This window comes from Beta vulgaris, chromosome 7 (assembly GCF_026745355.1).
Source record: "Beta vulgaris subsp. vulgaris cultivar EL10 chromosome 7, EL10.2, whole genome shotgun sequence".
Classification (NCBI taxonomy): Eukaryota; Viridiplantae; Streptophyta; class Magnoliopsida; order Caryophyllales; family Amaranthaceae; genus Beta; species Beta vulgaris.
Genome location: NC_079208.1, coordinates 55,788,431 through 55,811,450, shown reverse-complemented (window position 1 = coordinate 55,811,450; position 23,020 = coordinate 55,788,431). Strand labels below are relative to the sequence as shown.

The following is a 23,020-nucleotide window of genomic DNA, read 5'->3' as shown; positions in this document are numbered from 1 at the left end:
AAACCAATGTTATTAAATAGGTTAGTGTATTTTGCATTTAGGAGAATCATATTAGGAAGATAATGCGTATATTGAGGTGGATGCGTGGAAACACTTTAAAAAATTGAATTCGTAATGAAGAGATCTAAAAGAAGGTAGGAGTTAGTTTTTTTTATTTATTAGGAAATTAAGTTAGCTTAAAAATAAAGTTAAAATTTCTTTAAAAAATTAAAAGTATATATATATAAAATTTTATCGAGTATCTCACGAGTTTCTCGAGTCGAGTATTGAGTTGCTCGACTCGACTCGTTAACCTGTCGAGTCGAGCTCACTCGAGTCGAGCTTTCACCGAGCTTTGACCGAGCCGAGTTCGAGTAGCTCGCGAGCGGGCTAACCCCTACAAGGCTACTAGCCTGTAGGAAACACCAATACATTTGTTGGTAAGGTATGCATAGCATGTTAAAGAAATATCCCAACATAATGTTGGGGGTAAGGATCGAACACCAATACATTTGTTGGTAAGGCATGCATAGCATGTTAAGGAAATACCCCAACATAATGCTGGGGGTAAGGATCGAACCCCTGACCTCAGGGGCTAAGGGGGAGCGCTCTACCCACTTGAGTTAACTCCTATCCTTAAGGTAGGAGTTAGTTGACAGTGTCGGAAATTGATTATAAGATAAACTCCTATCCAAGGGCTAGTAGCGTTTATTGGTATCAAATAAAGTCCAAAATTTCATATTGCACTTTAATTTACGGAAGTACATAAAACTAGAAAAAAGCACCAAAATGTCAGTTATTTCTAATTGGAGACATAGTATAAAAATAGAATACAGAGATTTAAAATTCTACTATAATAAACTAACCCCTCTTGTTATCGCTTTTCAAATAAACTTGTTAATTTATCAGTCATTGGCTTCTCATTGGTCACTACAAATCTTGTAAACACTAAACATAATAAACAAATCTAGTAGGACAGAACTAACACTCATTTTATCAAATTAACTACAGGAGAATCCACTTATTTAGGAGAAGTTGGTGCTAATGAGGCCTATAGTTAAAAGCTCAGATTCAAAAGTCTTATGTGGTCTACCATATTAAAGTGAATGCTTTTCACTGATAGTTGCACTTTATAAACACTATGAGAAATTAGTCCTACTATATCATATTCCTTCCGCTTCTTTTTAATCTACACATTTTTCTTTTTAGTTTGTTTTTTTAAATCTACATATTGTTGTTTTTTCTATTTTTGATAACATATCACATCTACTTTCTCATCTTTTTCCACTTATATATGTCATTCACTTTTTAATAATCTAACCCACTCTTTTGTTTCTCTCTCACACTTTTTAGTTTTCCTCTCCACCTTTTCAGTTCGATCATCTCTCATACTTTCGTACTTTCTCCTTGATTCTTCCTCAAAGTGAAGTGAGTGAATAAAAAAAACGGAGGGAGTATATGACTATGATAATATATATATGTGTCACCTTTTTTTACATACAAACAGAGAAAATGAAAACCTTTTTTAAGTAATTCATTTTTCTTTCGTAAGAATCAATACATGAAAAAGATAAACAATATTGTACAAAATGTTTTATTGTATCTTATCATAAATTATTATAGGTCAATAAGGTCATTATATACTATGCTAGAAACCTTAAGTGAAGGCTAACCTAAAACATCCTTATACCTGATAATATTTAAGGTATAATCACAAAAATCACATCTCATTAAACATACAAGAATCAAAATGATGTCACTCGGTCATAGAATTTGCCGTTAGTTTCGATCATACCTTATACCCTACTCAATATGATGAATCTGTGACAAACACATTGCATGAATTGTTGCCTTAGAATCTTACCGATTTTAGAGATTAACTACTCTTCAAACGAGGAGGAGTTGGCTATTGGGTTATGCTGGGAGCTGTTTTTTTTTGGGTTTTCTCTACGTAGTACAATACTCTTGTATTTCACGAAATTCTATGTTGTATCCAACGTTTTTTAAATTTTCATGTTTTACTCCTAAGATTTCTTAATGTTACACAAAATACTCTTATACACGATATTAAATAGTAAATTTTGAGACTTTCTTACCCTATGGGCATAGAGTAGGATTTTTTAGCATTGTTAGTTGACTGAGGCTTGGGATATGATTTGATAAATTGAAAACTAAGTAAAGTTTGGAGTAGGATTTTCTATTAGTAAGGGAATTTCATGTAACGTTTAGAAAGTTTAGGAGTACGAAGTGGATGAATAAAAAAGAGTGGTACAATGTAAAATTTTGTAAAATACATAGGCACCACATAGAAAAACTTTTTTTTTGCTAGAACACATTACAATACACACTACTCCATGACCTCCCGTGCAAAGTTTTTTCCTTCATCAATGTTTTTTCTTGAAGTACCCTTGAGGCCTTGACATTAGCAAAACGCGTTGGGTGAATCGAGCTTTAGTGCACCCGAACTGACTATATTAAAAAAAGCGATTATATATTACGAAAATTGACTATACAAAAGGTGATTATCTAAACTGACTTTATAAAATGAAAACTAACTATACAATGAAAAACTAACTATCCAAACCGACTTTCTAAAATAAAAACTGACTTTATCATATAATTTCAGGTGCACAATAAGTTACTATAAACCCGATTCATGCAAATTTTTTCCAATGTTAAATCTTCAAAAAAAAAAAAAATGTAAAAAACTTTTTGGAGTTATACAACAGTGGATCCACATTCCAACGTCATAATTTCACCTTTTACTGTCTCCCCCACATTATAATAATCCTTCTCACATGCAAGTTGCAACACACAAAACGACACTTCCACTTTCACTTTAATCACTCCCTTAATTACTCACTATAATCATAATCATACCACAAAAAATAAAAACATTCAAAAAATGACAACAACATCACTCAAACTAAACTTTCTCCCTTCCATTTCCTCTCACCTTTCTCTCCCCTCCAACAACACTCAACCACCTTCCAACCTCCCCATCTCCACCCCTCGCAAACTCCGCGCCGCCGTAATCGGTGGCGGCCCAGCCGGTTCCTCCGCCGCCGAAGCTCTTTCCTCCGTCGGCATAGAAACGTTTCTTTTTGAACGAAACGTCTCAGGTTCGAAACCTTGTGGTGGTGCTATACCACTTTGTATGCTTCATGAGTTTAACATCCCACGTGACCTCGTTGACCGTGAAGTCAAACGCATGCGTATTTTTTCACCTTCGAATCTTTCTATTGACTTCGGTAAAACTCTTTTACCGTCTGAGTTTATTGCTATGACTCGTCGTGAAGTGCTTGACTCGTTTTTAAGGGATCGGGCCCAGTCCAGTGGGGCCCAGTTGATTTGTGGGCTTGTGAATAAAGTTGAACTTCCGGCCCATGTTGATAGTGGTGGGCCTTATGTGGTGCATTATAGTCTTAATGGGTCTAAGAAGTTGGTTAAAGTTGATGTTGTTATTGGTGCTGATGGGGTCCACAGTAGGGTGGCGAAGTCTATTAACGCGGGAAATTACCAATGTGCCCTTGCTTTTCAGGAGAGGATTAGGTTACCTGAGGAGGAAATGGAATATTATAAAGATCTTGCTGAGATGTACGTGGGGGATGACGTGTCGCCCGATTTTTACGGGTGGGTGTTTCCTAAGTGTGACCACGTGGCGGTGGGGACCGGGACGGTTAAGTCCAAGTTGGATATTAAAAGGTTTCAATATGGGATTCGGGCTCGGGCCGGGCCTAAGATTAGTGGTGGGCGGGTATTTAAGGTGGAGGCTCACCCGATACCGGAGCACCCGAGGCCCGTTAGGGTACGGGGTCGGGTGGCTCTAGTTGGGGATGCGGCGGGTTATGTGACCAAGTGCTCGGGGGAAGGGATATACTTTGCGGCTAAATCGGGCCGGGTTTGCGGAGAGGCGGTGGTAGCTGCGTCGGAGGGTGGGACTAAGATGATTAAGGAGGAGGATTTGAAGAGGGAATATTTGAAGAAATGGGATGGAGATTATAAGAATATGTTTAGGTTTTTGGATTTGTTGCAAAATGTGTTTTATGGAAGCAATGCAAATAGGGAAGCTTTGGTAGAGTTATGTGGGGATGAATATGTGCAAAGGATGACATTTGATAGTTATTTGTATAAGAAGTTGGCTAAGGGTAATCCTTGGGAGGATACTAAAATGGTAATGAATACTATTGGGAGTTTAGCTAGGTGTAATCTTGTAGGACAAAGAATGGAACTTTTATCCAATGTTTGATCCTCTCAATATTGTTGCAATGGAAGTCAATGTTTTCATCCTTAATATTGTTGCAATAGAAATCCTTTTATATTTGCAGAACAGATAGTTGTTTTCCATATTTTTGCAAAGAAATTAGAAGAAATTGTTTGATAGGATTGAAGTAGAAATCAGAATGATAGAGTAGAGAATAATGTAAACATCCGAACTTTAATGATGTCTTCCTAAAATAATCTCAACTATAAAATCTACGATCCCTAATCACCGACAACTTATTTTAACAAAATTTCTCCTTCCTCTCGTCAGCCTTTTCAAGTCATTAAGTTATTTTAAAAAGGCGTACATAATAAATTCCCTTTCTGCCCTTCCCTACAAATTCTTAGATGTCTCATGGACCACCTAGAACTATGTGCTTCCAAACACGTTTTTTTACACATTTGTACATAGTTGAGCAAAATGTAATGTGCAAATACAAAATTTGCATAAAAAAATGTGAGAGAGCACCTAGTTCTAGACTTCTAGGTGATCACCGGAGTACTATGGAGGCTTCTTAAAGAAAGAACAAACAAAATGAAAGCAGTATAACTTGGTACATGGATGAGAAGAGGTTTGAGATCTTAATCTTAATGCTTTGATATCAATGGCTAACTGTACAAAGAACTGAAGTGTAAGATCAATTACAAGAAGAGGAACAAATGTATCTCTATCTGGGTACACGAGTAACAATGTAGCAACCTTTTTCAAGGTCATATATGGTCTTCAATTGAGGTTTTCGCAATTTCATTACAAAGAAAGCGGCCAGAAGAACAATAACTATAAGAACTCCAAACAAGAAGAAGTGAGTGACGGACTCATTTTCGATGATATGAGCGTCATGGTGTTCTGTAATCTTGTCAAAGGGATCCATGATCGTCTGGGAAATGAAAGCTCCAAGTCTCCAATCAACAGGAGTGCTTCCTGCTGCAAACTCCACTCTGTATAACCAGTATGCAACATTGCGTATTATGGATAAGCATTATATGTAATTCCCAAAATGGTACTTCAATTTTAATTATTTGCAACATGCGTTTTTTCATGATCTCCAACGGACCGACACATAACTTTGACTCTTTCACCATTAATATTTAAGTTACGTATTGTAAAATTATGAAAAGTTCATATTGTGAAAATACATGTGCCACATCGAAAAAGATCCCAAAAATTTAATATTACTTTATATACTACTCCTATACTAGTAATGTTGCAATGCTAATGGAGAAGTATGATAAAATCACCTGTCAAAATTAGCTTATTAAGGTAATCATTTACTTCAATTACGTAAAGTCAAATTGATTGATGATAATGGGAAAAGTTAACCCGGCTCGATTTAACTTTCACAACACAGAAGTCAAAATTAATCAGCAAAAAGAATGTGGAAGAGTAAAAACTAAAAAGCATATCTTTCTAGAAGTCGGAGAGAATTGGAAGCAGTACCTCTTCTCATCAAATGGAATGCCAAAACTGTTGTTTAACAAGATTGCCATAAATGCATGAGAAAAACAATTTCTTGATCGATCTCCATCATCCTTTCCATATTGTCTTTTGAGGTTCTCCTGGTCATCCTCGCAAATATAGCGTCCAATGGATTCCAATTCAGATATAGAAGCCTTTGGAACTAAGCCTCTAAACTGATAACCACAGAAAAAGACATGATTCAGTACAGTTTCTCATAACCATTTCAGATTCTATTTTTTACACATTCCAAGAGCAGCTGCCAGAGGGTGAACAAAGGCTTCCTCCATATAATTGGCAGATCCTAACTTTATTAATTGCTAGTAATAACCCCAATAGCAACATACTGTACATTGTGGTTAAATGGTACATCTTGAACACCAACCTGGGAAGAGAGAAAGAAGCTTTGCTGAGGATGAGGTTTATGTTCTAACTCACTAAAAATTGATGGCACTATCTCACACGGTGGACGTGCACATTTTCCTACAGAAAAACAAAACAATTTATCTGGACATTAGGGAGGAGATCATATTTGCAACTCCAACATATGAAGGTAAAATATACTTCAAAGAGGACCATGTGGAAAACTATTCAGACAACAAGACTTTCAATCACTAGTCAGTAATTAGAAGTACCAATACTGAGGAGAAACAACTTGTGGTATCATATAAATTCAACAAAGAGACTTTTATTTTAAAGAGCTTGAAAATACGATAAAAAAAGACAATTCCTTGAATGCAATATCATGAAATATTGAAATGACAAGATTGTACTTCACTGATTAGAATTTTCATTCAAGTATTCAACTTAATATTACCAAGCTGACAAGACAAAATTGGGTGTGACCCTGTGTTTGGATGTCCCCATAGCTTGTGGATATATTCACCAAATTAAAGAAGCGACGAAGTAGGCTGCAAAATAGAAGGAATTTTTTTTTTTGACACCCCATTTTGACTTCCTGGACTTCCACCACAGAGCTCTCATAGTCAAAGTGCAAGAACTAGATATAGGATTACATATAAAATCTGTAAAAACTCTCGTGGCCCGTTTGGTAGTCGTTAATAAATTACGGTGATGGGAATGAATTTTAAGTGTAATGTCATTAGGGAAGCACCCTTAAGATCTCCATGGGGAGGCATTTTTTTCTCTAAGGGCAAACAATCTCACCCCTAAACTTGTGTTTTTGTCTCCAAGGGGAAGCGATTTTATTACCACTCATTACCACCTACAAGGTGGTATTGGATGGAAATGATAATTCAAGAAGAAAAGTAGACACTTTAGGATGAATTAGCATTACCATGGAAATGGACAATGATATTCTTCACAAATTTACACAAAAATTAAATTCTATTACCACCATTTATAACCAACTACCAAACGGGCCGTCGGGGTTAATAGATGTTACAGTTTAACTCCAAAATCAAGTGCTATGAAAAAAGCATTGGCTTTAAACTTGTGTCCATAAGTTCATTGGATACTTGTGACTTGTGAGCATAACATCTCTTAATCAAGATCCTTTATTTGATTTTCTATCAGTGTCTTAGCTTTCACTGTACAAACTGGACCCTGAAGAATAAGACAGTGAACTTAAGCCTATAAAACATGATATTATCCCTATACTCAGAGGTTAATAAAGGAGTACAGCAGACTTCAAGATTAAGGAACCAACTTTAGCTTCAGAATGTTTTAATGTATAGACTTCAAACTTAGTAAGCAGTTGAGATAGTAAACATGAAACAGAGAGCCGAATCTCAAGAGAGATTAAAAAAATGATGTGCTGCACAATAAGAGAAGTACCTTTCCTACTATTCAGCAACATGGTAAGTTCAGTTTTACATGTGGAAAAGGTTCCTGTGGCATCATTGTTTACAAGTGTCTTATCACTTGCCTTTGATGTCACTTCATATCCCCTAGGACGATAGCAAGGGTTGAACTTGGATCTTTCATTGTTTACTGAAGCTGCAAAATAGGTGAAACCCATAGTTACATATCAAGCATGAAGAAAACCATATATAGCTATTTAGTTTCAACATAAACCATTTCATCAGATACTGATGATGCTTATCATGAAATTTTCCAAAAACTCAATTTTGAGCTGTCAGTTCATGCTGTTAGTTAAGCTCCACAAACATAATTAGGTACAGGGATGACATAAAGGACCAAAGACACTGAATCATTCAACAGGCTTTCTTAATAATATAAGAACATAAGTTGTTTCCACAATATAAGACCACAAAGAGTTGGATACTTAAATAATTTTCTTACATTTTCTGACTATTTATTATATTCAATTACATGAGATGTCTTTTCGTTTGATTTTTCTGATAACTATCCTAAAAGCAAACTACTAGTTAAGGTTTTTGATGCCTAGCAAAGCTAAATGACTAACAGGATTATAACATCACTCGGTTAATGTATAGGATTCCCAATTTCCCAAAGACTAAGCCTCTGCTACTTTAAGGGCTCTTTGGCTAGCGAAAGAATGTTACAGAAAAAAGCCTACATCAGATAAGAGGGTAACCCAAAAAAGTTTCTGTAGAATGCATGGATGTCAATCCACTAACTTTTTTCTAGGCAGTGATAAGATCATATCAAATAATGCTACGGATGGGCAGTTCCAGTGATGGTTTTTGAAACCAAAGGAGACTCTCTACTTCTGATTGAAATGTCTCAACAGTGTAGATGTCTCACATGAGGGTAACACTATAGCCCATAACCTTCAAAGTGCGGTTCATCAGAACTTCTTAGAATTCTTTTATTCACTTCCCATCACTTTCTAGAATACAGATTTTTAATCTTATGACAACTTAGAATTTGGACAATCTCAAGAAACTTGTGAACCTTGCAAGGGCACTGAACTTAAGGTGTAGTGTATTTAGAGACCTAATGATCACTGCCAGAATGTAATGAATCCAGACGCTCCACCTATGCTCACGTACACACGCCGCAAGAAGAAGCGCAAATCAGTCCAGAACCAAGAATGACAGGCGAAAATCAGCAAATCAATCTTGCTTAACAGATAGTCAATGAATATAGAAATTATTTATTATTGACAGGTAGTGTCATAAGTTGCTAGAGAAAATGGAATATTGGGTAGTTGGAGAAAAGGCAGTTGTATATAAGGGAAGGGGTGAGTAGAAGAAAGAAATGCAGAAATATAATTTTCATCTAGTTATATTGTTCTTGGGAGAGTCTGAGCCTCTCGAAAGCTCAGTGGTGACTATCTTAACACAACTTATCCTTTTTACTTGGCTTGCTTGTACCTTGCTTGTGTTTGCTACTGTGATTGATTGATTGAGCAAGATCATTACACAGAATCCGTGTTTGCTACTGTGATTGATTGATTGAGCAAGATCATTACACAGAATCCATTAAGGCAACAAGCTTTCCTAAATCACAGTCGACATTCTCCACCTGATCCTGAAAAGATCATATATGGACTTACTTTATGGATCTCAGAGTTCTACGGAGCTATCAGAGTGCTCATGACATTTGTAGTTCACATAGACCCTAGAACCCTCAGTAGGCTACATAGACCTGAAGTCCTTTGAGATGGCTAATGCCTTTAATCTCTATTATATAAGCCAAGGGAGGAGATGTGGTGTCCTCTTTTGAAGTGACTAAAATACCCTTAATGATCTAATTAATGGAATGAAAAAAATTACAAAAGCAAATCATTTAAAAATGCTCACTCCAACTTACCATTTAAAACAAGTTTAAAATGGTATATGCATCAAATACTTCAATCTAAAATTAAATGGACAAATTATTTATACCTTATAAAAAAAAAATGGCATGCATAACGTGCACATGAAAAGTCTGAACATTCACTACCTTTGATACTCTTTAATTCAGTTAAACCAACTCATTATTTTTGTTCTTTCTGTTCAATATTCATTCACAAAAAATTAATGTTAATAATCACTCACAACCTTTTTATTTTTTTTACATTAGCGAATTAGTATACCTAAATTCATCTAACTGTTGAATTTTTCACATTTAAGTTTAATCATAAATAAAGTACGAATGAAGTATCTAATAGAATAACAAATATTAAAATTAACGCACGCATCGCGTGCATATGAAGGCTAGTGTTGACTTCATGTACTAGGGGGAAGGGGGCACTTTTGGTAATGCACATTAGTTTGTTGTGGGTTAGCTAGAGGAATGAGTTAAAGGATTAGAAGGGAAGAAAACTCTATAAATAGAATAGATTAGGGAGAGAGAAATTATGTTGAAGATTGCTGAGAGTTTAGTTGTCTAGTTTTGGGAGAGAATCAAGCCTCTCGAAAGCTTGCCACTATCTTTTATTTTGCTGAAAGTTTCCAGATTATCATTGAATATCAGTTTTACACCTTTCTACTTTTATCTACCTTAGTGATGCTAGTTCATTACACATACGTAGACCCTAATGTCGTTAGGTGAACGTTGACACCCTCACTAAGGTATTTCAATTCCATAACTATTTGCACTCAAAATGGCCAATATAATAAACCTTGAGATATCTTCAAGACTACACGAGGGAGCCTCGGAGAATCCAACTGCGTGCAAAATATCACTTTAACATGGCTTATGGCTTTTTTCAAGGGCAAAAAACAATTATGATGTTGTCATGCATAGGCCTTTTCTGGCACAGGAGGGGTCCCACAAATATTATTTAGATTTTCAACCAATTATAAGGGTTTCATGAAGACAATATAGCCTTCAAAATGGGATCCACCAAGATCATTTCAGATTCAATGTCATCAGCCAATCTGAAACTCGGGTAGCAAAAGCTACTTAGGAGTCAGGAGCCTAAAATGACTTCCCACCATCTGTTGGCCCATTCTACCAGTGCACAAAATGGCTCTACTAGGCTTTACCTAGGAGACTAATCTCCCTATAAGGCATCTTACAATAATCTTTTTCCTAGCCTTTGGTTGGCAATCCAATGACGCCTTGTCCCTCTTTTATGCTATTGTTTAACCTTGGCCAGGGTACGGCATGGACTGTGGACCCTGATATGGGCATTGGCAAAATATCTAAGTACTAAGATTGTGCAGCAAACAACCATCTGGTCTTGCAAAGCCAGCTAGATGTTTTAAATTTCAATACCATAAATATTTTGAGCGATCTTTACATTGCAGGTCATCATTAAACAAGCATGCAATGGGGTTTTTCAGAATTGGCAATTTCAAAAGAAGTTAGTTTCCCGTTAAAGATCAATCAAATGATGTGTTGCATAGAATTGTCCATAATACCTCTGTATCCATCCTTCAAAGCCATGAAGGGAAGCGGAGACAAAAACTTTGATTCTTGTACATTACCCATCCATTAGATAAGTTAAAAAGAAATTTGAAACCAAGAACCCTTTTCCTTCTGATTACCTATCCCCAAGATACATTATTTCTTAATAGAGTTTGTATATCACAAATAATTCATAGGAGCTCCTATCACGAATGATGATATTTATGATTTATCCTCCTTTGCCATCCCACAAACGTCAAAAGCCCTTTCTTCTTCTGAAAGGCTAACTACTTTGTACATCTCGTACAAGCATAATTTGGACATTGGAGTCTCCCTGTACAGTCAAAATATTAATATCATGACCTTTAAGTGATTTAACCAAACAAACACTGAATCTCACAAGATGATAAGATCCCATTATCGGTTACCAGGAGTCTATACAAATAATATCGTCTGATTGACCTAGATTGAGAATCGTTGATTATCTCACAAACAACAAATGAGTAAAGGCAATTTTGCAACATTGCTAGGTTTAGGACAAAATGATGCAAAGCTGAGAAGTTACCAATAAGAGACCCTTTTCCTTTAAAACGAAAATGATTATTGTCTCCATGCATTTCATGAGGGAGGCCCATTGTAAAACATAGAGCGAGAATAGTATCAACCTGAAACTTACATGACATCAAGCCTTGAGTATTTCGCTCATGGAGCAATGTCCAAACAGCATCCTGCACCCAGTAATCCACAAATTATATAATTGATAAAAGAAGAGTCATATATCCATACTGAAAAAACTCCATCTGATGCGCATATTTCCATTGCCTGTCCCCACTCGACTATAGCTAAAACGAAAGTGATGGAAACGAAACAAGCACAAAAGAAGACCATCAAGTATTATATAGTTTACAAGAATGTCTTTGGTCATTTATGGCAATTTTTGGTGAAAATTTGTGATAGCTGTAACCGTTTTGAGAGGTATCTCTAAAAGGGGATCCCTCAAAGTAATTTTCTCTGAAAACAGTCTAGATGATTCTAATACAAATTTAGAAACAAGAAAATACTTCAGGAAGGTCATCGGTTTACATAACAAATAATCTACATGAAAGGCACCTGACCAAACTGCTGCAGGCTTTGAGTATAAATATTGTAAGGAACTCCTGCCAACCTGATAACTCTTGAGGATTCTGATAGTGGAGTCTCAGAGCTTGCAAAAGAGATCTGCAGATAGATTTAACTAGTTAAAACACAATGCAAGATGACATACAAGAATAAGAAAGTAACACAGCCTACCAACTTTACCAGGTCATAGCGGTTCAATACATGCAGACTGTTTTATGATGCCCCATTTCTACGATTATTGAAAGACTAAAGCAGCAAAACTAAGATGATACAATTGCCAAATCTTGTTGCTGGTACAATGAGTTTCTTAACACAGATCAATTTACAGATTTATTTTAAGAAAAAAAATGTATATATTATGTTATAGGCAGATCAGTATGGTTCAGCAGCAGTCACCTTGTTATGGGCCGAAACGAGCTGTGGCACTGGGGTTGAGGTCAATAGTAGGTCATAATAGTGGGCCAATAAAGGATAAAGGAGAGAGGAGAAAAAGACAGTGATGAGCACAGTAAAAATTAACTTACCATAAATTACTTTCTACCATGTCTTTTCTCTTTTACAAATTATTTGTCTACCATCTTGGTCCTATATTGGCTCTACCCAAGATATTTTCTATCCGATAACGGGGAATTTCATATGACCCGATCCCACCCCCTTATCCCTATCCCTCCCCCCTTATCTCCCTAAACCAACACCCAGTAAAGGCCAATATGTCCAATAGTATCTCATTTAATTGATCCTACTCTTATGGCGTTATGCCAATTGGGCTATCCTGCCTATTAACTATGCCTAGTAAGGACATAGTGTGTGAGAGAGAACATCACCCAAAAAGGGGAAATCTGAGCTTTGCATTAAGATATAAACATTAACCCAAAAGAAAAATCATTTTCAATTAACTGGAAAAACAGGTCACCAAGAATTTATGGTAACAAACATCTAGCAACAACACTTTGCATTACTAATAATAAAATTTGTGGTGACCGGTGAGCAATGAACATCCAAAACATGATATTTCAAACAAGCGAATGGTTCCTCGCATGGATCAACCATCAGAAGCAAACACCAAACCTTGCAATAGAAAGAAAATAGAACTATCCAGATGCTACTAAGCATGCAGAGACATAAAGCTCACCAAAAGATATAAAGAAAGTGAGATGGTATCCAGAGGGAGGGGAAGGAAGAATAATAGAGAAAACCTGCATAGCAGATCTTCCAAGTGAAACTACTCCAGCTGTTTCTTCAGGTTTCTTGCCTAGATATCCAAGAGCATAATTGACAGCCAACCAAGAATAAAGAGCCTCGTCTTGACCTGTATACAGTTTATGTCACAGTTATGGCCATTGTCTTAAAAATTAGAATGATCAAAATACAATTACATGAAAGCTTTGCGAAATTCTCAATTCAGCTCAGAAAGCAAAATACTCTATATGATGGTGCCTTTGAGGAGATAACACTTACACCAAGGAAAAACTAAGCGAATTTAGGCTAGAATGAATCTTAAATGAACTTCATGATTGCAAGTCATGATTGTTAACGCGTCAGCCTGGAGAAGACAGATTACAACATAAACCTATTGCAAAATTCAGAAGCTGCTTCTCTACACTAGATTTGGCTTTACATGAATGATGAATGTAAAGCGATGTAACATGATGAAACTAGATCATCAAACAATATTGTCATATAAAGAACTAAGAGCCAATAAAAAATGCAATCACTTACACATCAATACAAATCCAAGAAGCCATTCCCTCAACTCACAAACAATCGAATGAAGGCACAGATATGAGTATAATTTAAAAAAAAAAAATGGTAAGAAGAATTCCTATGGGCAGCCCTCGCACAGGCCCCCAGTCAGAACACCCCCAACCCTCCTCCTCCCTTAAATCCCAAGCAAATGCTTGGGGTAGGAATTGAACCCTAAACTATACTAGGAAAGATGGGAAAGCTCACCACTTGAGCCAATCTCAATTCCTACTTACATGAGTATACATCATAGGATAGGATTCAATTATCTCAAACCTAAATACTCAACTCAAGACACGTCTCTGTCGCCATACATTTGTTCTAGTTTTACATTCCCTACACTAGAGTTACACAATGACAAATTTGGCATCTCCCAAGTCCCTCCCACTAGTCAAGAACATCAGTCCAACAGCCGCCAAATCAAAGTTGGCCCGCCTCATTAAAATTCACAAAGGAATTGCTTATACATTCACTGAGTCCAATTCTTACTATCAATAAGATATGAGTTCACAACAAATTCCAACCAGTTGCATCTCCACAGGCTTTCTACAAGCAACACATTCTAACAGTAGTGCTAATTAACAACATACTTCATAAAACAAATTCAAATAAAATCACTACTAATAACTAATTAACACACACAAATTAAAAATTCACAGTTACAAAATCACAAATGTTGCATCTCACATCAACCACAAATCCAACAACATAACTTACATATCAACAACCAATATAAATCAATTAGATCATACAAAATTGCATCAAATTAAACCCAAAAAATCAACAAAAACAATCCTCACCTTTCAAAACAGAAGCCCAATCATCTTTAAACAAAAACCCAGATGATCTCAAAACCCTTCTACACTCTTCCAAAACTCTTTCTCTCTCCTCAACTTTACCCACTAAATCATCCGAAATCATAAGTTGAACTTTAGTATCTTTCCACTCAAAATTGGGAATTTTATTCTTAGCAAAACCAATCAATTTAAACAAAACCCTCCCCACCAAATCTTGATTCCCGGAAAATTCAAAGATTCCGTCATCAACCCAGAAAGAATCGGAAGTTTCGCCGGAAAATGGAGTACCCGAAACTTCGTTTAAAGATCTAAAAACGAGGATTTGAGAGCGAGAGTGAGAAATGTCGATAACAAGGCCAAAAGAAGAAGAGGGAAGAAGATGAAGTGAGCGATAAAGAGAGAGAAAGTAAAGAAGAAAAGGAAGGAGAGAGAGAAAGATGATTATGAGTAGAAATTTATGGTGGGATTTAGTTGAGGAAGGTTGTGGAGAGAGAGAGAAAGGTTGCATTCGAGGTGGGAGTTGGGTTTTGTGAAGTGGAATGTATGATGATGAAGATGATGATGCCATTGGAGTGAGAAATTGGAGTTTTAGGGAAGATAGATAGTTCACATAGAATTATAGAAATGGAAGTTTGTATAAGCAGGAGAGAGAAAATGGAGAAGAAATGGGAAATATTTCTACTTGTCTCGTCTGTCTTTCAAGTGGAAAAAAGTGTGTTTTTGAGGTTTGAGCTTTTGACTTTATTTTATGGCTGCACCCTTAAGTGGAATGATTGGTGTATCATGCAGGTTAGGGGTCTGCATAAACATTACAGTTAAATTCGATTTGATAAATTGGATATCCGATACGAAAGTTTTTAAATTTTGGATATTTCGAATTGAATATTTGAAACATGTGAATTTTTCGGAAATTTAGTACTTCCTCCGTTTTTTTTTAGATGTTACACTTTCTATTTTAGGAAATTTTAAATTAGATGTTACACTTTTATTTTGGGTAATAACTTCTCTTTATCTCTCTCCTATCACATGTTCACATGGGACTCTTTTGTTTTTCATTCTCTCTATCTCTCTCCTCTCCAAAAATTACCTAGGAGTCCGTGATTTGAAAAGTGTAACATCTAAAAAAACGGAGGAAGTATAAAATATTCGAAAATATTCGTTTTCAAAATTGGATATACGAAATATTTGATGATCCAAAACTTTTTTTTTGTACTTTTTTAGTTTTGTTATGAAAAAGTTGATTTCTTAGTTTTCAGGTACCCAATCTGAGTTTTCAAATACACAATTTTTTTTTAGATTAGATTCGGATCGCATTTTTCTCGATCCGAAATTTCGAATCTGCAGGTTGACGAGCGGAATGTTATATAGACCGGTTCATATTATGTACACTCTGAGATTAAGTTGATATATTGAGTATATTGATGTGATATTTTCTCTGGATCGAAAACCAAACCGGAATTTTCGATCCAGTCCAGATTCCGGTCCGACTCTGATCTTTGCACAATCTTAGTTGCTATCATGTCAAGTTAACGCTAATTTAATTTAACGTAAGCTGATTAGCTAATTAGTATTTAACGCAATTTAATTTAACGTAATCTAATTAGCTTTTATTAATTTAAATCATCTATTTCATATGAAAATAAACATTAGGTAGGAGAGAGAGTATATGATAGGGTCTGGTAAAAATAGGAGAGAGAAATAGAAAAATCAACTAAGACTCGCCCACCCATTGTGAGGAAAAAAAAAAAGAATTAGTGGGAGTTTAGTGGAAAGTGAGGTGTAAAGAGGGAAAGAGATAGAATGACAAAAACTTAAAGACTAACAAAGACCAAGAAACTCATTAATGATGAGCCAAAAAGATGGGGGAAATCTTTTTTTCTTGTAAGTTTATGAGATGCTTAGACAAGTGAGAAGATTATCGGGGATCACGATACAAAAAACCTAAACTCGGTTAACGTTCACAACTTGATTCTACACCAAATTACATGCACAATAGTCCTGTCCAACATTGCATATGACAGCCAACCTATCCTCACAAACAATCAAAATCTATGTTTAGTCCAATTTTCTTAGCACTTGCAAGTAGGATGCTTGGATGGACATGGGTCCATAACTCTAATCGGACCCTATTGGACCCGAATTTAATTTTAGGGTTTGGATCCAATTTTTTCTGGATCCTAAGGGTTTGGGTCTGGGTCCAACTGAACTTCTTAGGGTCCGAGTCGATGTCTTTATATTTTAGACCCAAACCCTACTTAGATCCTATATTTATACCCTAAAGTTATTTAATATTCTTTTTGCCTTTGTATTTTAGAGAAAAATCTTCGATATTTATCCTAAAATTTCAATATTTATCATTTAGACCCTGAATCCTAGACCCAAACCCTAGACCCTACAGATCATAAGCACTACCGAAAGTCAATATAAAAAAATACTGAAAATTGGGCAAAAATAAAGAAAATAAGCTCGACCCTAGACCCTTTAGTCCCTAAGGGTATTGGTCCAGCTTTTCTAGACCCTTAGGGCCCGGGTCCGCATCCAACAAAAAATTTAGGGTTTGAGTCTAGGGTCTGGTCGGGCCTGGCCCAAACCCTACACATGCCCATCCCTACTTGCAAGCAAGGTGAAGACTCATGGAAGGGATAGATGTAGACCAACTTTTATATAGTAAATTAGTAACTATAGAAGAATATCTGATTCAAATTAAGCTTTAAGCAAAGTTTATCTGCATCAATCAGCATTCAAAATGAGGCTCATCAAAGTTGCATCAATTTTGTCCTCGACGACTAAAAAATTATGTATTAGACCTCTAAGTCCCGTGGGAGGGGGCCAAAGAAATAATGGGGAACAATGATACTTCTATTATGTAGATAGGTTGCATCAGAACTGAAATTGCATGTCAGAAGTGTATCCTAGAGCTCCAAGATGAGCAGCCATGGCTTTGTTCATTGGTGGCGGTCCACACCTCAAGATCTGTCCGACAATATTGTTTCGTGTTAGTCTTGGAAGGTTGGACTGTACAATGCTAGAAAAGGGGTACAGCTTGATAAAGGTTTTACCTGAATGTCAGAGGCAGGTGCAGGGCAATGATCCTGTATCATTTCCGCAGATACGAATCCAACTCCACCAGTCCATTCTTCAGGTGGCTGATGAGGAAAGAAACATTTATATCTTTCCAAAATAATTATACAAGAAGTGCATGCTCACAACAGATACAAAGCGAGGTCTTGCAACCTTTTATTTTGACTCGAAAACCAAGTAAATCAACAGGCCACGAATGGCACAACGCCTGTAGAAGAAGGGTAGATAAAAGGATCTCAACTCACAAAGGAACTTCAGTCACTGAGATAGGTAATTGGGAATTTTATCCAGAAAGAAACCACCAAAATACTTGGAGCAATGAGAATTATTACCACTCAGCTCCCACTGGTTTCTCTCCAGGCCTTTTCAGACTTTTCTTCTCTTTTACCAACTTAGTAAAGGTTATACATGGAAATAACGCAAGAGACGTGCAGCACAGCAAATAAGCTGCCAACAAAATGGGAATTATATGGTTATCTAACAAAGTCACAATGCATATAACTACCTGACCCATCATTTTTAACTAGCACACCAACTTTCAACAAGAAAATAGCAATTACATGAGTTGTAAATGACTAACCCATCCCCCAGCAACCCAGTCTAGATCAGCGATAATCACATACAGGTACTTAGATCTTTGATAGATAGTAGTGGCTTGCACTATGACTTGCTCTACCCTTGATAAGCTTCTTTTCATCAGTAAACTAAACTCTCCTGGCCTGGGGCTCTATTAGTTTATTATTCATGTTATTGGATGCCACTACAACCTCTTTTAAATTCTTGCAAATGACCATCATATTGACCACTTTATCTAAAGCATTCAAATCAGATAGTATTCCCAATACTTGATTCTGTTCTTCTGCATACAATAGAAACTAAGCACAAGGCACCAGACAAATGAAGATAGAATATCAAACAAATGCAATACAGTATTGAAAAAATTTCCACATTCTTGCTACAAAGGAGAACTTATGCTAGACTTGTATAATTATTTATTAAGACACTAGACATATCAGTGAACAATTAGGCAATAATGTCCGGGCCTAGCAGAAAGAGTGTTCGTCTTAAAAATTAGTTTTAAGGAAAAAAGGTAAAGCTTCAGCAAGATCGAGTGAAATAAAATCTAATACCTGATTCAGGACATAGTATAGAGAGAATCGGTCAGGGAAATTGTGGGCAAAACTATCTAGCTCTTCCTGCAAAGTAGAAATCAAATATTAATGAATATTAATTCAATGAGTTGAAAACTCAGACAATCACACACTATATGGCAGGCTGCATCCAACTTCTGAAGATGGGTATAAGCAAATAACAGCAGTGAGAGTCACTAATTGAACTAGTTAAAAACAAGTGAAAGATAAAAATACCTTCAAAAGAATATCCTCATACGTGACATTTGCATAAACTAATTGAAGTTTGGTTGTGTCAGTTGGATTCTCTAATATAGCTCTAATGACCTAAACATAAGAAACAGATATTAAAACAAAGCGACTCGTTGCTGAGTACAAAAAGAAGGTAATGAAGAAGTTTTGCATTTTTAGACCACATTGCCAGACCTGAAACATTGGAGTAATTCCTGTACCTCCAGCAAGCATACCAAAAGCTCTAACTTGCCCAGGCTGATACTTAAAACGTCCCTGCAAAGTAAGCAAAATCATATAACTAACTGAATATGTCCATGGCAGACACTAGCCCAACTTTCACTGGTATAACCACCCAAGCTCCTAGGCCGAATCAGAGCCCAGCTTGAAGACTCAATGCTAACTGAGGTACCAGTTGCAAGACATATAGAAAGTGTAAAAGGGAAAATCACAAACCTTGGGGCCTTTAACAGCCAGGTAATCACCTTCTTGCATTTCACGAAAATGGTGTGACATTCTTCCTTGTGGATACATCTAGGAATCATTGGGGAAACTACTTCAAAGCCAATTCAAATCGCTATGACATACAAAATAAATGAGGGTAACACATATATCATCGCATCAGCATATACATACTGGTGTCTGGTATACCTTTATAACTAACTCAAAATACCCAACATCTGAATCCAATGTTGTTGGTGTATAAGGTTTGGTGACATCCTCACCATTAGCATCTTTTCCTCTGCATCAGCAAAGAATCAATATTGCAAATAAACACATGAATTAAAGCATCTTCATGTTTGAATCAAGTCGAAGCATCATATTCATATGTTGCTAATATGGAAACCCACAAACCTGCAACTTATATGCTGACCAATTGGAAGACCCAAAACTGAATCTGATGTGGGAAGAGCAAATCTGAACTTCGCAACATTATGACTTAGCTCAGTGCGTTTCACAAGCTTAAATTCCTTGAACATTTCAGAGTCCAAACAACCTACCAAAAGGATCATCATCCAAAATCATACCAGCAAAATGAAGTTGAATTTGAACATAAAAGAGTCACAAAGAAAAATCAAATGAAATCCTTAACCTCCACCATACATTACTAGTACAACTTAACTGAGCTTATAAATAAAATAATCAACTTAACATTTCCCTCTAATTCTTTGTCATTGCCAAAACCCAATTATTCTCAAGCAAGCCGCTTGGCTATATACTAATTAAATCCATATTGCCAATATTCATCCATCACAACCTCTAAATTTCTCAAGAGCAACCACAATCAAGGATATTAACAAAGCATGTGATCATTTGATTCAACACCACCTGTGAGTACCCACTCGCTGCCGGTTCCAAGCCCGGATAAAGGAGGAGGGTTGCAGTAGGTGACAACCAGCGTAAATTAGCCACATCCATGAGCATGAGCCATAGTATAGTCATAAAAGAACTTGAATGGACATGATTCACAATAACTTATTATGCATTAGAAACCATATAGTCAGTTTTCGTATGATATAATCAGTTTTCGTATGATATAGTTGGATTTTTTTTTCTAATATAAACGATAAATTATTGCGAACCTGATCCACCCAACACGTTTTCCATAATCATTTGATTCAAATATCCCTAGAGCTTTCAGTCAAAATACCCACCTCTATTTAACATTAATAAAACCAAGATTAATCACCATTACAAATTGACTTACAAGGGTCAAACTTAAACAGCTTGAATATGCATAATAAAATCAAACCCTCCCACTATTTTTCATCATTTCTTAATGCAACTGATCATCTCATTAGAAAAACAACATAAAAGCTAGTTGTTGCATTCATTAAAAAAACAGTATCATCATACAATGATCAATCATCATCATTGTCATCTATGAAAACTCAGAATTAACAAAACCCACAAAAACAAAATTGATTCATAAAATTGGATGACAAAAATCAAGAAAATAAAATAGAGAGAAAAAGATGGGTACGTTTAGATTTGGACTTAGATTTGTAAAGATAATAGAAAGTGCCAACACCAATGGCAGCAAGAGCAACTGCAATGCCCACCATCTCCTTTCTGTGAGACTGCAAGCAATCCATGGTTATTTCCTTTCTCTCTCTCCTTTGACTGAATCTTCAATTTGACTCACTGTAAATTGTGTGTAAGAACAGAGAGAAAATGTGAGTGTGTGATAAGGTTTTATAGCTCAAGAAAAATGGTGGGTTAAATTTAAAAAGGGGTTTCGTGTTTCTCTCATTCTTTTTGACTCTTCCAAATTCTTGGTTTCTCCATTGGTGGGTGTTTATGAATTGCACTTTCCCTTTTCACGAAAAATTGACTACTTTAAAAGTTATTCCTGCCACGATTACGTACCTAAAAGGCTAAAACCTATCATTTGGTACTCGCCCCATTTAGAGGTACTTCTGTGACATGTGAGAGTGAGGGATAACCAAGTGATTAGAGCTTTTCTCTCGATTTTAGGAAGTTTCGAGATCGGTTCTCATCATAATAAGTTGGGATCCTTTTACTCAAAACCTCAATTTATCAAGGTTTCTACCTACCTAAAAAAATAAAGTTAGAGGTACTTTTGTGATTTTCTCATTTCCCCAATTGTGACTCATTAGAGGTTTCCATTTACTCTGAAAGATACTCCCTTGGAACGCCAATATGCTCTAAAACTCTTTAAAATCGCCCTGATTTCATCAAACATTTCCAACTTTACCCTTCCCTTTTATTCCCTAAACCACCACGTCTTGCCACCACCACATCGACTGCCACCACCCCCACAACCACCTCCTCCACCACCCATCAGCAGGCCCCACCCTCCCTCCCTCCACCCCCACGATCTTCCCCCACCCTCGCTCTCCACAGCCACCTCCTCCACCACCCACCGCCAACCCCTATCTTCTCTCCACCTAGAGGTGGTAAAAGTTGGTACGATTCGCTAACATGACCCGAATCCCGATCGAAAATTAGCGGGTTTGGATCAAGGTTTTCAACACGTTTAAGTAAGCGAGCGACCCGACACAACCTATTCATTAAATGGATTGGGTTAGGGTCGAACATTTCAACCCGAATCCGACACAACAACCCGTTTAATTACTATTCTACTATCAATATTATTCTTTAAATTTTCATAAATAAATAAGATTTATTCTTTGGTTATTCGTTTTGGTTTATTTAGGTAAGACTAGCTTTTTATGCACGCGATGCGTGCGGTGACTTTTTTAGGCCTAATTATTACTAAGTAGTAAACAAAAAGAAAATGCAAGTTAGTATTTTAAGTTCATCTCCATTTTGTGAATAAGATTCTTTGAAATACAATCAAATAGTACTCCTTCTACATTCTGTTGTTTCTTTTGCAGTCATTAACTCTTTGCATTTAAGTAGCATTACAGTATTACTCTCTTAGTTAAACTTATCTCTATTGAACAAAAAAAAAATATTGAGTCCATATTATCTGTTACGTTGAATTTCCAATGCAACAATATTATAATTTGGCTAATTTATACATTGATCTACACTTGTATTTGAAACCCATATTATAATTTGGTTAATTTATACTTTGATCCACACTTGTATTTGAAACTCAAAATTTTGAGTGACGTGTTGTAGCCTGTAGGCACATCCTTCTAGAATTTTAACAAAAATATTTCACTACCTTTTCCACTACTTGGCAACATCAGTATAATTCTACTACTTTTGCTATTCATTTTCTCTCTCCTCTCACTAAAAATCTACAAACCATATTTTCAAGGAACCTAGTTCATCAAACTATACACTATACAATAAGAAAATCAGCCTTTTCAAGTATTATAAGCAATACAGTAGATCTAATTCATCAAAAATCCATCAACCGTATCAACCACTTTTGAAGGAGCAAACAACTTCATTTTTTCTTGGTGATTTTCTAACAAAGAAAATAATTTCTTAAATCAACTAACTTCAGTTTTTTTTGGGTCGATTATCTATCATCCCAAAATTTAATCCGAAAAGTA

General features: G+C 36.1%; 3 protein-coding genes across 4 annotated transcripts; 1 reads left to right on the top strand and 2 right to left on the bottom strand.

Annotated features, from left to right (window-relative positions):
- Positions 1-2,519: 2,519 nt before the first annotated feature.
- Positions 2,520-4,311, top strand: LOC104899916 (geranylgeranyl diphosphate reductase, chloroplastic). The gene has a single exon (XM_010687206.4). It carries the CDS (start codon positions 2,885-2,887, stop codon positions 4,226-4,228), a length of 1,344 nt encoding a protein of 447 aa, XP_010685508.2. The 5' UTR covers positions 2,520-2,884; the 3' UTR covers positions 4,229-4,311.
- A 522-nt stretch (positions 4,312-4,833) lies between these two features.
- LOC104899915 (probable apyrase 6) lies at positions 4,834-15,318 on the bottom strand. Its single transcript, XM_010687205.4, has 8 exons — positions 14,587-15,318; positions 13,240-13,352; positions 12,035-12,142; positions 11,601-11,652; positions 7,496-7,657; positions 6,084-6,181; positions 5,681-5,874; positions 4,834-5,181 (listed from the first exon to the last, which is right to left on the bottom strand). Exons 1-8 carry the CDS (start codon positions 15,149-15,151, stop codon positions 4,911-4,913), a joined length of 1,563 nt encoding a protein of 520 aa, XP_010685507.2. The 5' UTR covers positions 15,152-15,318; the 3' UTR covers positions 4,834-4,910.
- Positions 15,319-17,263: 1,945 nt separating this feature from the next.
- On the bottom strand, positions 17,264-21,388 carry LOC104899913 (NADH--cytochrome b5 reductase 1). 2 transcript variants are annotated; one of them, XM_010687203.4, is made up of 9 exons: positions 21,010-21,385; positions 19,881-20,022; positions 19,677-19,767; positions 19,482-19,559; positions 19,221-19,301; positions 19,032-19,121; positions 18,795-18,860; positions 17,643-17,729; positions 17,264-17,556 (listed from the first exon to the last, which is right to left on the bottom strand). In XM_010687203.4, exons 1-9 carry the CDS (start codon positions 21,119-21,121, stop codon positions 17,464-17,466), a joined length of 840 nt encoding a protein of 279 aa, XP_010685505.2. In that variant the 5' UTR covers positions 21,122-21,385; the 3' UTR covers positions 17,264-17,463. The 2 variants fall into 2 exon arrangements, with proteins under 2 accessions (XP_010685505.2, XP_048504487.1); XM_048648530.2 differs by lacking the exons at positions 17,264-17,556; positions 17,643-17,729 and adding an exon at positions 17,784-18,111 and having other exon boundaries at positions 21,010-21,388.
- Positions 21,389-23,020: the final 1,632 nt, after the last annotated feature.

Bases quoted from the DNA above. Each gene is read 5' to 3' on its own strand.
- LOC104899915 (XM_010687205.4), bottom strand. From the start codon at position 15,151: ATGGCATCATCATCTTCATCATCATACATTCCACTTCACAAAACCCAA. The intron at 13,353-14,586 runs GTGAGGATTGTT...AACTGTATACAG, and splicing joins TTGGGCTTCTGTTTTGAAAG to GTCAAGACGAGGCTCTTTAT. The intron at 6,182-7,495 runs GTACTTCTCTTA...GTTTTTCTGTAG, and splicing joins GTTGCTGAATAGTAGGAAAG to GAAAATGTGCACGTCCACCG.
- LOC104899913 (XM_010687203.4), bottom strand. From the start codon at position 21,121: ATGGATTGCTTGCAGTCTCACAGAAAGGAGATGGTGGGCATTGCAGTT. The intron at 19,302-19,481 runs GTTTGTGATTTT...CTTACTTTGCAG, and splicing joins TGGCTGTTAAAGGCCCCAAG to GGACGTTTTAAGTATCAGCC. The intron at 17,730-18,794 runs GTATTAGATTTT...TTTCCTCATCAG, and splicing joins TATACTATGTCCTGAATCAG to CCACCTGAAGAATGGACTGG.
- LOC104899916 (XM_010687206.4), top strand. From the start codon at position 2,885: ATGACAACAACATCACTCAAACTAAACTTTCTCCCTTCCATTTCCTCT.